The sequence below is a fragment of the Microcaecilia unicolor genome, chromosome 7 (assembly GCF_901765095.1).
Source record: "Microcaecilia unicolor chromosome 7, aMicUni1.1, whole genome shotgun sequence".
Taxonomy (NCBI): domain Eukaryota; kingdom Metazoa; phylum Chordata; class Amphibia; order Gymnophiona; family Siphonopidae; genus Microcaecilia; species Microcaecilia unicolor.
Window position 1 is genome coordinate 297,791,368 of NC_044037.1, and position 14,501 is coordinate 297,805,868.

The 14,501-nt window shown below is 44.4% G+C and overlaps 1 protein-coding gene across 1 annotated transcript in view; it reads right to left on the reverse strand.

Annotated features, from left to right (window-relative positions):
* LOC115474763 (general transcription and DNA repair factor IIH helicase subunit XPB-like) overlaps positions 1–14,501 on the reverse strand; it is a 95,180-nt gene that overhangs the window by 61,157 nt on the left and 19,522 nt on the right. Inside the window, exons 3-6 of the mRNA XM_030210415.1 lie at positions 12,335–12,571; positions 10,342–10,391; positions 3,365–3,500; positions 1,516–1,680 (exon numbers count right to left, since the gene is read on the reverse strand). Coding sequence (XP_030066275.1) covers positions 1,516–1,680; positions 3,365–3,500; positions 10,342–10,391; positions 12,335–12,571 — 588 coding nt within the window. The remainder of the gene's footprint in view (positions 1–1,515; positions 1,681–3,364; positions 3,501–10,341; positions 10,392–12,334; positions 12,572–14,501) is intronic.

A 14,501-nucleotide genomic window follows, 5' to 3' on the forward strand; every position in this document is an offset into this window, starting at 1 on the left:
ATCTTCCAATAACGCCAATGACTTTGATAAGAAATGGCCATGTCATCAAAACAAGGATATAAATAAGTGAATGATGGACCATCAGAAATTCACCAGAACAAAACAGTGCAGGTTCAAGAATTTTAAAACCCACCCAAGGTCCACTATTTCGATCATCAGCCCAGTGTCTGTAAAGTGTAGTAAAATGCTTGTTACCAAAACACGCACACAGTCAACGTGCAAAAAATTAACTGATATTCAGCTTAATATTGTCTTAGCAGAACTTCAAACTGGAACTTGACTGTCACCCAGAACGGCTCACTCAGCTCCCACAGTACACAGTGGGCAGCACACCAGAGCCACGGACTCAGTCTAAAGGGAACTGTTAGATTCCTAACACCACCACTGGCGCTGCTGCACGACGCTCTTTCACCACCTGGCACCAACTTCATCTAGTTTCATGTCCTGCTTTAGCAGTCCGGTAGCTCCATGGGACTCTTTCCATGCAACCGGTGCTCCTCAGTGATATTAACTCCGGCTCAGAAAACTTTACAACGCACTCATGTTCTGGAACATTTTAAAGTTTTCCGCGTGGGAGTTAAAAGCACTAAGGAGCACCCATTGCTTGGCATAGTTTCATGGAGTTACCACACTCCTGACGCATGTGTGTATGCAGGGGTGTGCTGGTAAATTTTTAACAACAGGCTCTTTCTCCAGACGTAGCCAGCTCTGCAGTTGGAAGGGCCAGGGGTGGCCGGGGGGGTGGGGGAGCAACATTTGCCCTCTCTCCTCCATCCCTTCGTGCGGGCACGCTAGGCATACCTTTGCTGGCAGCCAATAAATGGACTGCCACCACTCCCAACGTCTTGCTCTGAGCAGCATGCTGGAACTTCTCTCACATGCTGGAGAAGTCCCAGCCTGCTGCCCAACAAGCAGCGGGGAGCAGCAGTAGCCTATTTACTTGGATGGCGGGGCTCAGCATTCCCACCAGCAAAATAAAAGATAATTCAGCAGGGGGCCCAAGCCCACATTTTGGGAGCCAGTTGTTGAAGTAGCCATGGAGGGCCCTACTTTAACAACCGGCTCCCAAAATTCTTAAAACCTTAACAACCGGCTCTTGAGAGCCTGCTCCAGCACACCACTGTGTGTATGTATTTATTTATACCCCATGTTATCCCGAACATACTCGAGTTCAATGTGGTTTACAATAAATAAAACAACAGGCAAGATTTACAATACCATAAACAAATATCAAGTAAGAACAGAGTAGCACAAATAAGAACTAAATGATAAACCACTGATAGCCAGTTATAATCTAGCACATTCCATTAATGGGTAGAAAGCAGGCCACAAAACTTGATCATGTTGGTGCGTCACAGAGCTATACCAGTGACATTTGTAGGAATCCTTTATACCCTTGGGGGTTTGTGCTACTTGGAGTAATTCCCTGGGATTTTGTTTTTTTCTATTAGTGATTCTCCTGTCATCAGAATAGCGACAATGGGAAAAATCTGAAATGAAGCTCTCACTGTTCACCTGTTTGACTTCAAATGATACAGTCTGGGTTTCTTCCTCCTCCTCTTCATCTTTGTCCATTTGCTCATAAAACTCAAACAAGTCTGAGGGCACATCGCCTTTACCATGAGCCTCGGGACCTTGTGATGTGGAGGGACCAAATCCAACCTCACTTGTCTTTGCAATCTGTAACGGACAGACATGTAACTCATTAAGGGTGAAGCCCATCGACACCTAAAATTCTTTCAGGATTTGCTCAATAAGGACTAATTGTGCTTGCTGTGTACTACCACCCCCTGCTACAATGTCAGAGGAAGGGAAGCCAACAGGAGTACTTGGTGAGTACCAGTGGCGTTCCTAGCCTGGATGGCACCTTGGGCGGATCGCCGATGCGCCCCCCCCAGGGTGCAGCACGCCCCCCCCCCCCCCCCCCCCCCGCGAAATGACACCTTCCCCCCCCCCGGCGAAATGACACCCCCCCTCCGGGTGCACGCCGCTGGGGAGGGGGGTGTCGCGGTGCGCGCCTGTGGGCTCCGACTTCGCTAACGTCGCTCGTTCGCTGCAGCTCCCTCTGCCCCGGAACAGGAAGTAACCTGTTCCGGGGCAGAGGGAGCTGCAGCGAAGGAGTGACGTTAGCGAAGTCGGAGCCCACAGGCGCGTGCCGCGGCACCCCCCTTGGTACGCCACTGGTGAGTACACACCCTCCTATCCTAGCCTCTCTCTCCCCTCTACCACACCCAGGTGAAATCTTCTTTCTACTTCAGTTCCTCTGCTCCCAGCCATAACTCTCTCTCTTTCATCCACCTCAACACCTCACTCTTCCCAGGCCTGAATGGAGGCCAAAGATGCCCCTTAACCTCCAAAGATGTAGTCCTCTCTCTCCTTGACCAGTAACACTTGCAGCCTTCTGATTTCCCATCATCCTCTCAGCTGTCCACTCTCCTCAACTGGAGCCGAAGATACAACGTATCATCCTGCAGACTCTGACTAACAAAGATGGAACCACAACATCAACCTTCTCCTCAATAGCTGCAATCAAGGTGGTGGGGAGGGGAGATGCTGCTTCTGCTGCTAATTCCTTCTGCGCCTCAACTGGAGCAAGGATGCCACCGTGGAGTGGAGGAGTGGCCTAGTGGTTAGGGTGGTGGACTTTGGTCCTGGGTAACTGAGGAACTGAGTTCGATTCCAACTTCAGGCACAGGCAGCTCCTTGTGACTCTGGGCAAGTCACTTAACCCTCCATTGCCCCCATGTAAGCCGCATTGAGCCTGCCATGAGTGGGAAAGCGCGGAGTACAAACGTAACAAAAATAAAAATCATCTGTTTCTTCCCTGCCTGCGAGATAATCCACTCACCCCAGGCAAGGAGATGAATAGATATTCAAACCCTGAATATTTTGTTGAGGAGAGTTATAATGAAGATACTTAAAGGTAGACAAAACTAAGCTTGAAAGATTTCATCAGGTATTTACTCTATTTTCTGTTTGGGTTCTATTAAAGCTGATAGAGAAATGATGACTTTAATTTCAAGTTTATACTTTGCCGTTTCACTTCGACAAAATGTACAAGACAGATTATATATATGTTGAAAAATATTCTACTTAAGCTGAAAAACTGTCAAATAAACGACAGATTTAAACCCAATAACTGACTGAAAACTGACTGACATTATATGAAATCATAGAGCTTGATATCAACTATATTGCAAAAAGCCTAATAAATACAAAACGTTTGCAGTGAGTGAGGATCTACAACCAATGCGGACAATCAGTTATTTAGTTCTGTGATGCCCGGATTCTAGGGTTTCAGATGCATTTGATTCCCATTGTTGGAAGTTTATACTGAAAGGCTCAGTGAACAGGCAAGACTTACAGCCGATTTACTGGTGAAAGTCTCTGTGATAAGCTCCGTTTCTTCTCCTTCTGCATTTCTTAGTCGGCAGTCCTTAATAACATGGTCCTGAAGAAGTTGCTGGATTACTTCTGGATGAATGCTTTCCACAAAATACCTTCGTGAGAAAGAAAAATGCAATGCTTAATTTTATCCTGTCACAAGCTACTAAGGATCCTTTATTGCTTCTATAAAACCTGATTTCAAGAATACAGAGTGAAAAAACCTCTGATAAAAATGTCTTGGCGTATTTACAAGCTTCTGTGAATACCACTCATCTATTAAACCTCACAAGCAGACATGAGCATTTTAACCTTTGTCTGATATGATATTGAACTAAGATTCTACTCGTTTAGTTCCTTGGAGATAGCTGTGTTCAGACAGGCAGAATGATTTCTTCAGTTTTCTTAAAAAGTCCCAAAAGTGAAAACGTATGTAACCAAATTGTGAACAATATCGACTGTGTGTTTTTCTTTTCTTTTTTTTACTGTCCCAAATAAAGACAAACAGAACTAGACATGAATCAAAAACACATTGAAATCACCTTCACAAATCTTTTTGAGGTGCTGAGAGGAAAAGCTTCATACTTTCATTGCTCTACTGGGTATATTGCCCGAAAATTTTGTTACAGTGTGAACAACGTTGGATCTTCAAATTAGACACTATTGAACCCAGGGGACTGAATACGTCTATAAACTGGTCCATTTTTTATTGAATGGAGTTTTTTATTGAACGGAGTTTCTCATTAGATGTCATTTTTCATTGAACTGAGTTCTCCATCAAATGTCATTTTTCATTGAAAGGAATTTTCTGTTTAACATCACCTTTCAGTTGCCATGGATTGTCACGTAAGCACGTAATGACATCATGGGGTGGTTCCCTTTTGGGTACCTTTAAATATTCTAGGCGCCATTTTGTCAGCCAGGCTGCCGGCTTGACACGCCAATAGACGAGAGCTTTCCAGGTACTGAGAAGTAGCACTTTCCACACGTTGATTTTTCAGTGGTTAACAAGTTATCTAATTAAGGTTTTTTGCGGTTTTCAGGGAATTTTGGTGAGGACTCTTGAAAAAGCCAGCGCAAAACGGGTCCGTCAAGGGACCTCACCCTGGGAGAGGGCAACAACTTAACAGCCCATAGCTTACAGCACGGCACAGATAAGTTGCAATTCAATTTGCCATTTGTTGATAACTTTTTGAAGTTAAATAAGAGAGTTTTTTTTTAGCTCATGATTACTTTTTACCGTATTGCTCCAATACACTACACAGTTTCGGGCAATATACCCAGTAGAGCAACGGAAGTATGACGCTTTTCCTCTCAGCACCTCCAAAAGATTTGTGAAGGTGATTTCAATGTGTTTTTGATTCATGTCTAGTTCTGTTTGACAACAATATACAGTGAATCATATTCATATATTTGCACCAAATAAAGACAAAACAATGAGCAATGACAATTCCCCCTCTCTCTTCCTCTGAACTTACCAGACTGAAAAGAACAGGTATAAATAGCCCCTCCGTTTGCTAATCTAGCAAGCAAACTAACTTTATAAAAAGCACAACAAAAGAAGATTACTCCTCTGTCTGCACCAGAACAAATTCACTGATGCCTGCTTCAGAAAAATTGCAAGAGAAACTCTACTTAACATAAATCTACCATAAAACAAATAAGAATTTTGAAAAAAGTTACTTATTTTAGGGCTGAGGGGGGACTCAATTCAGTTTGTGCAATATTTCCACCTAGGTTAAATTTTCACTACAAAAAGTGCTGCAGAAAAACCAGCAGGGTCACCTCTGACTGCTTATTCTTTACCCTTAATATCCTGTCTAAGAACTTAAAGGGAGCTCTGAATTAGCTGCCCAAATGCAAAAACAGTTACAAACAGTGGGGAAAGCAAGCAGAGCACGGCTCATGTAATTTTTTCCAACCCTTCTGCACGTGTGTAAGTGTGTGTACCAGAACACGTCTACTTTTACCTACATTACCAATGGGTTTCTCTCTCTGCTTTATACACTTAACTATTCTGTTTGTGAATAGCTGGTATGTCTGTGCATATTTGTATGTCTATGTGCGTGCACAAGTGTGTGTGTCAGTGCCATGTGTGTTTGTATTTGTCTTTACATGAGTGGGCATGTTTGCGTGTTGGTTCTCTGTCTGATCAGGAGGGCAGATGGGCCAGAATGGCTGTAAGAAAGGTGCAATGCTTTATTTGCTATGTGAATATTTGTATGCTGCAGCTGTTGGAATGCCTTCTTCCACAAATGCGTTTTTTTTTTGGGGGGGGGGGGAGGTTGTTTTTCTGGAACTCTGGTCTAATCTGACCCATTTTCAAACTTAATATGTCTTTTCACCAGTTTCCTCCTCACCTCCAAATTTCACCCTATTCCGTTCAATTTTTGGACAATTATTTTGCCCACAGACAGGGCTTTATTGCAGCAACAACAACAACAAAAAATTGGCCAAAAAAAAAGGGTGTACAAAAAGTTTTAATGCAAAATTTTGCTACTGTGAAATCAGTAATCACAATTCTTTAATTCATTAACAAATTGGCTTAATATTTTTGAACTGGTCTGCAGATGCAAAATGATGTGTAGAAAAGTAGAAATTAGGTCTTATCTGATAATTTTCTTTCCATTAATCCTTCCTACTATTCAAGAACCCATGGGATGGTTGTGTCCATCAACCAGCAGGAGGAGACAGAGAACCGAAAACTGAGCAGGGACTGGGACATCTCTTTCTAGGAATGCAGTCCAGCTGCTCGGTATTTAAACAGACCAGCAGAACAGTAAGGACAAACTCAGAATAAACAAAACAACCTTAAACAACTCACAAATCTAACACTAACCAGACAAGCAAAAGTGTGGAGACCTCTCATCTGTGGACAACTTATAGAAAACAAGAGATATCAGGAAGTGCCATGCAAGGCGAGTTATTTGACCCATTATTTCATACCGACTAAACATCTCAGAAGCCTTGGGTGGGCATCTGGAATAGTGGGAAGAACTAAATGAAAGAAAATTATCAGGTATGACCTAACTTTTCCTTCCATTAAGCAGCTTCCCTCTATTCCAGAACATGTGGGATTTTCAAACGCAAACCCTAGAGTGGGTGGGATCCCGGCGTGCCGCCTTGAGGACTGAAGCCCCAAAACCAGCTTCTGAGCACACTGCATCCAGTCTGAAGTGCTTGACCATGTCACCACCTTGCAAATGTCCAGAGACAGTAAGGTTGTCTCCGCCTAGGATGTAGCTATATGCCTCAATAAAGGTCTGAGGAGCTTGCTTTACTGCAAGCAAATAAGTCTCCTTCAGCCATCTAACTATTGTGGGTTGAAAACCATGAGGCTAACCCTCTGTTTACCAAAAAGCACAGTCTGTTCGATTTGTGAAGCTCGTTCATTACTTCCGGATATCTGAGGACTCTATGCACATCGAGAAGCTCCAAGGAAGAATACTGAGGCTTTTAATCCTCTCTGCAAAAGGACAGAAGCGCCACAGACTGGTTGAGATGAAATTCTGATACCACTTTTGGAAGAAAGGAAGGAAGTGTATGCAGGGAGATACCCCCCCTCTCTAAAAGTGAAAAAAGGGATCCTGAAAAGAGAGCCTGAGGCTTCTAAACCCTATATGCCAACACCAACAGCCATCAAGAACACCGTCTGTAGCATAAGTTCTTCAAGGATGCTTTCTGGAGTGGCTCAAAAGGAGGCTACTGAAGAGCCTGAAGGACTAAATTAAGGTTTCACTCTGGACACATTGTATGAAAGGGACGCCACAAGTGGACCGCTCCCCACAAGAACCAAACGATATCTGGGTAAGCCGCAAAAGACATCTGTAGTTGGCCCCTGAAACAGGCCAAAGCCACAACCTGAACTTTTAGAGAACCCAACGTCAATCCTTTTTGAAGGCCTGCCTGGAGAAATGCTAGGATGTGCACAATCTGAGCAGGGAAGGGAGAAAGTCCGTGCTCAGAACACCAGCCCTCCACACCCACACATACAACATGTATGTAGTGTGTTTTCAAGCCTGAAGCAAGGTAGAAGTGACCGAATCAAAACAACTTTTATGTAAGAACATAAGAATAGCCATACTGGGTCAGATCAATGGTCCATCTAGTCCAGTATCAGGTTTCCAGATGGAACTTGTAATGAGCTCCCCAAACCAACTTGCTGGTGTCCATTGTCACCACTGTCCATTGTGTTATTGGAAAGGGAGTACCATTCCTGAGCGACACCCATCATTGCATATGCCGTCTGGCAACCAGCGGTTAAGGAAGATGAAGGTTGCACTTCTGTGACATCAGAGACCAGCGGCGGAGAGATTCATGTAACAGCCATATATGAGCCCTTGCACATGGCACCACTTCCATCATCGCCGTCACTGACCCCAGAACCTGGACATAATTCCAGACCCTGGGCCTGCCTTGACTGACATGATGATGAATCTGTTGAACCAAATCAACCTCCTGCACTCTGTGAGGAAGATCCTCTCCCATGCTGTGTCAAGTAGAATGCCCAGATACTCCAGCATCTGCAAAGGAATCAGCTGTTCTCAAAACTGTTCACCCAATCCAACAACTGCAGAACATAGACAACTCTGTCCGTTGCCGCCACGCTGTCCAAATCGGACAATGCAAGAATGAGCCAGTCACTGAGATACGGGTGAACTCTGATTCCCTTGCGCCAAAAGAACGCCGCCACAGCCACCACTACCATAACCTTGGTAAACGTTCTTATAGCCGTGGCGAGACCAAAAGGCAAAGCCCTGAACTGGAGGTGATGGCCCAGAATCACAAAACGCAGAAACCTCTGATGTAAATACGCCTCCTTGAGATTGAGGGCGGTAAGAAATTCTCCTGCTTCAGCTGAGGCTATCACTGCTCTTAGAGTCTCCATGCAAAAATGGGACACTTGGACGCAGCTTACTGGGCAGCGGGAAGAGAAACTGAAGCACCTTCCAGCAACTCTAGCTGTCCGTTTCAACAAACAGGCCTGGTGTAACAGCAAAGTTCCCAATGCAGCTGAATGCTCTGTCAGGCCCTGAGACTGTAAAATGGCGTCTGTGCTCCGCATGCGATCATACAGAGGCTGTTCCTCACTTCCAGGAAGCCCCGACAAAATGGCTTCCGTTCTAGAGCTCTCCTGCATCAAATTGCACACTGGCTCTACAGGAAAGTCCAAAGACCCCAGCGTATTCGGATGCTGCGCCAAATTCAAAGATGTACTGCCGTTTCCTCCACATTCCATGGGATTCCTGGATTGTACCCACTGAAACGCCCTGAAGCTACTACTACTACTACTACTATTTAGCATTTCTATAGCGCTACAAGGCGTACGCAGCGCTGCACAAACATAGAAGAAAGACAGTCCCTGCTCAAAGAGCTTACAATCTAATAGACAAAAAAATAAAGTAAGCAAATCAAATCAATTAATGTGAACGGGAAGGAAGAGAGGAGGGTAGGTGGAGGCGAGTGGTTACAAGTGGTTACGAGTCAAAAGCAATGTTAAAGAGGTGGCCTTTCAGTCTAGATTTAAAGGTGGCCAAGGATGGGGCAAGACGTAGGGGCTCAGGAAGTTTATTCCAGGCGTAGGGTGCAGCGAGACAGACGGCGCGAAGTCTGGAGTTGGCAGTAGTGGAGAAGGGAACAGATAAGAAGGATTTATCCATGGAGCGGAGTGCACGGGAAGGGGTGTAGGGAAGGACGAGTGTGGAGAGATACTGGGGAGCAGCAGAGTGAGTACATTTATAGGTTAGTAGAAGAAGTTTGAACAGGATGCGAAAACGGATAGGGAGCCAGTGAAGGGTCTTGAGGAGAGGGGTAGTATGAGTAAAGCGACCCTGGCGGAAGACGAGACGGGCAGCAGAGTTTTGAACCGACTGGAGAGGGAAGAGGTGACTAAGTGGGAGGCCAGCAAGAAGCAGATTGCGGTAGTCTAAATGAGAGGAGACAAGGGTGTGGATGAGGGTTTTGGTAGAGTGCTGGAATGTCTCCAAATGAGTTAGCTTTACAAATGACAGTAATGATCTTCACTGCCATGCCAGGAATATTGTTTGTGTACACGGGAGCTGCCATTCACCCCGACTGTCACCAGCGCAGCCCAACGTGTCAATTGTCAGGATCCCTCCCCCCAAGTAGAACCTGCAGCCCTTCAAGCAGTTCTTAAACTTTAGTCAGACTTACCATTGGTGGCTGCTCCCTCCAAGTTCAGTCTCCAAACGTTTTACTACAGATGAAAATGTCTCAGGACTGATAGTGTACCATGCTCTCCAGCAAACCTCTTTCCTTCTCCTTTCTTTTTTTTTTTTTTTTAAAGGTTGTTGTGTTGGAAAAGGAGAGCGTCACAGGAAACAGGGGAGAGGTGAATGAAGGGAAGAAGTACATTTGCGGGGCACCACAGACAGGGATCTGAAGACCTCCAGATATAAAACTCTGCAGACTCAAGACACCCACAAAGCTCAAATGGGGACCAGCTGACCAACTGGACCAGGAGCAAAGCACTCAGAACCAGAGGCTGAAAAGTGTGTCCATCTACCGGCTGGAGATACAAAATACTGAGGAGCTTGACTGGATGCCAACAGAGATATGTTTCAGCTCAGTTTTCAGTTCTCTGTCTCCACCTGTTGGTTGATGGATACAACTATCCCACAGATTCTGGATAGTGGGAAGCTACTTAATGGAAATGACAGCTAGAATGTGTAGAAATTCTGAAACAATTACATACACATCTGCCGTCTACCTGTGTGCAGCAACATTTGCAAAGACATTCAGACTTATTACACTGGCTACCAGGTCTGGCTAAAAAGCAGAGTTGCATGCTGCCATACAGGCAAAATGGATTTCAGTTCCTGAACCTAACTCTTACTGCCTGGGTGCAGAGGGGTGAGGGATGCCGTGAAAAAGAGTCAGGGGATCTGTCCCAGAAAGCATCAGACTGTGCTGTGACACAAGGCTCCTTCACATTACCTGTTATGTTTCAGCACCAGCTTTACTTTTCCATAGCTGACTGTGCACAGCTGTAAGAAATAAACCACATACTTAAGCATCTCAGATTAAAACTGCCACTATGATGTTTGTTTCTAACAAAAAGGTGGAGGATTATATACACTATTTATTGCTCAGATATTAAACAAAAGTATGATGAAGGGATCTCAGCAATGTTTTATTGAAGGAAGAAAAAAAATGGGTCTGATAATGACGTCACTAACTATTAATGGGAGAATAAACAGCTCTGCTTTAAAGATTGTGCAAACAGTAATGCCAACCCAAGGCATGCATCTTCCTGGTCTGGCACACTTTTATTCAGTCTCTGAGAGTGCATTTGCACAAGTCATTTTGCATTTAAACAAACCTACAACTTTTTTCAGTTTTTACTGATGCCTTTGCAGTGTGGAACAGTGGCAAGTAAGGATACCAGATTCCAGTCCATGTGTGCAACATTAGAGAAAAGTGTATCACAGTTTTCATAAACTAGTAAAATGTTTCAAAGGTGGCAAATCCCACAGAAACAATAATGAAGGAGATATCTGAGCACAACTGACATTACTTCTGACCGAAGATCGAATCTTTTAATTAAAGAGGTATTGCCTCAAAAAACCCCCGGCTATATAACAAAGAAAGCTCACGGGGGCTGGGCTGCTTCATCACTGGCAAACACCTCATATAAAATTTTTTAAATTATTTTTTACATATATCTAATCGTTTTCATTCTCTTATTTCTTCTCTTACGATATAGAGATATATATACTATACATAATTCTAAACTTAAAAGCTACTTAGCTTTGTAGAGGTCCGGTTTTTTCTTTTTTCTTTGACGCTGAGCACGACCACGACCAACGATGGCCAGCGTTTCGTTACCTGCTGGTCCGTTAGAGCTGTTTGATTTTCTAGTTGAGATTGACGCAGACCATATGACCCTGAGGCAGGTCAGCGTCAAATAAAAAAGAAAAAAGAAAAAACCGGACCTCTACAAAGCTAAGTAGCTTTTAAGTTTAGAATTATGTATAGTATATATATCTCTATATCGTAAGAGAAGAAATAAGAGAATGAAAACGATTAGATATATGTAAAAAATAATTTAAAAATTTTTATATGAGGTGTTTGCCAGTGATGAAGCAGCCCAGCCCCCGTGAGCTTTCTTTGTTATATAGCCGGGGTTTTTTTGAGGCAATACCTCTTTAATTAAAAGATTCTATCTTTGGTCAGAAGTAATGTCAGTTGTGCTCAGATATCTCCTTCATTATTGTATCAAACATATAAACGGCGAGTGACCGTACTCACTGCAAATGCGCAGTAGAGACTTCCCTCTCTGTCCCGCCCCTGCGTCAATACGTGATGACGGGGGGGGTGGGGGGGGCGGGACAGAGAGGGAAACTGCGCCGCCGACGTTGCTACCGCTCCCCCCCCCCCACTCGGAGTCGCCGCCGCCACCCCTCCACCCGGCCCAGGCCCTCTCTTCCCTTCTGAACTTACAGATCCATTCGCCGAACGCAGCAACGCACATCAGCTGAGCTGCAGTGAGCCCTTCCTTCTTTGCCTGTGGCCCCGCCCTCCTGTGACATAACGTCAGCGAGGGCGGGACACACACAGGCAGAGAAGGAAGAGGCAGCTCAGCTGATGTGCGTTGCTGCGTTCGGCGAATGGATCTGTAAGTTCAGAAGTGAAGAGAGGGCCCGGACCAGGTGGAGGGGTGGCGGCGGCGACAACTTCGAGGGGGGGGAGCGGTGGCGACTTCGCGGGGGGGAGGGGAGCGGTGGTGACCGCGGGGGGAGGAAAACCTCTATACCAGCCCGTTTTTACGGGCTCAACGGCTAGTTTGTTATATAAACAGCAGAGGCAGGAGGAGATTGCCTTCAGAATCTATTATAATTGTTCGTTGAAATCCCACAGAAAAACATTTATCCATATAGAGCTAACGAATCATGTTCTTTAATTGCGAGTAATAATAGCACCAACTTGCCTTAATAAAGTGAACGATGCCCTCTGGAACCCCAGTCTTGCTCAGTTTCTGTAAGTACTCAATGATATCACTTGTCTGCAAACCAACGCTGACCGCGGCATAGAGTGAGTAAGCAGTTAGTTTGTACTCATGAATATGGACTGGTCTGCACACAGGTTCTGATATGGCTACCAGAAAGTCTTGGGCGTACCTATAAACTGCAGAAAAGGCTTCCAGGAAAATGTGGCCATCTGGCGCCTGCAAAATAATGAAAAGGGTAATGATCAATCAAGAGAATTGCGACATGGAGTAAAAGATGAACGTCATTTCTGAAATAAATGTTCACGATTGGCTTAAGTCATAAATAAAAGAAGCTTCAATCTAATGCTTCATGAATACTTACCCTTAAAAAAAAATACAATTCAACAAACTGAGCCTTTACAAAAGGACAGATTAAAGATTAGAATACCTGGAAGTATTAAGCTGATGTGGCTCTAAACTAAGGCTCAGAACACAAACAGGGAAAAACCTCTACGTCAGGAAGACCAAACAGGAAAAAGTAGAGGCTGATCAAAGGACGATTCCACCGCTGGAGATGTTATGGAGAAACACTTTATTGATGCAAATGTTAAGGGACAGAAATCTAGCCCGTCTCCGCTGGAATCTTACCTATCCCCACCCGTCCCTGCAAGAATTCAACCTGTTCCTACCTGTCCCTGCAAGAATTTAACCTATTCCCCACCCATCTCCACAAGAATTTAATGTTAAGTTGTATTGATCTGTTTATCATCCTCCTCTCACCTATCCACCCCCATCCTGTTAGACTATCACTGAAATGCTTTGATGTTCCCATGCATATCTCCTACCCACCCCCATCCTGTTAGACTGTCACTGAAATGCTTTGTTTCACTTATATACACTGTCAGCTAGCACATTTGCTTATTTCCGATCTGAGGAAGAAGGGCAACCTTCGAAAGCTAATCAAGAAATGTATTAAGTTATGTCCAATAAAAAAGGTATCATCTTATTTTCTTTTCCATGTTTTATTTTGTTTGATTTCTATAGATTCTACATGGAATGTTGCTATTCCACTAGCAACATTCCATGTAGAAGTCGGCCCTTGTAGATCAGCAATGTGGCCGCGCAGGCTTCTGCTTCTGTGAGTCTGACGTCCTGCACGTACGTGCAGGACGTCAGACTCACAGAAACAGAAGCCTGCGCAGCCTTCTACATGGAATGTTGCTACTGGAATAGCAACATTCCATGTAGAATCTCCAATAGTAGCAACATTCCATGTAGAATCTCCAATAGTATCTATTTTACTGTCATAGTAATGCTTGAATGTTTTCACTTATATACACTGTCAGCTAGCACATTTGCTTATTTCCGATCTGACGAAGAAGGGCAACCTTCGAAAGCTAATCAAGAAATGTATTAAGTTATGTCTAATAAAAAAGGTATCATCTTATTTTCTTTTCCATGTTTTATTTTGTTTGATTTCTATTGATTACCTTTAAAAGTGGACTAACACGGTTACCACACCTCTATACTCATGATAACAAAAAAAAATTCTGGTCGGCTCTCTTTGGGTTTGAGATGCAGCACTGCAGGTAAGGAAGGAATAGAAGTTCAAACTTGGAACACTCTGGTGCGCACATGTAAGACTTGTCTCCGATTTCCTGGCACTGTGCGCTGAGAGGTTGCCACATGCACGCGCCAGTAGATCATGTGACCTCCGATGTTCATGTCTGCGTCAAAGATGAGGCCTGTGCATCAGCCCGGGAGCAGAGAGAATTAATGGAAGACTTTCCACATTTGCGCTGTTAAAGCAAGGAGGAGGCGGCGGTACACAAAAAACTTGGCAGATGAGAGGCTGACGCAGGTGCAGCTTACACTTCCATGGGAACCCTGCAGGAACTTCTTCCATCCCCACAGAACTGCTTTCATCCCAAAGGAATCCTGCAGCCCTGGAGGTGATTACCGCAGGATTCCCGCAAATCCCATTCCTGTGCAGGTCTCTAGATAGAGGTTCCATCTTCTCTTTCCAGGATGATCCATATTGCTTTCTCTCTTCAAGTCTCCTACATTTCAGATGCTTTAATATTGTTTTTCCACATACAGGGTAACTCCTCTGTCCATTCAGACCGTCCTAAAAAGATAATCTCTCTCTTCCTCTCTTTTGTTCCCC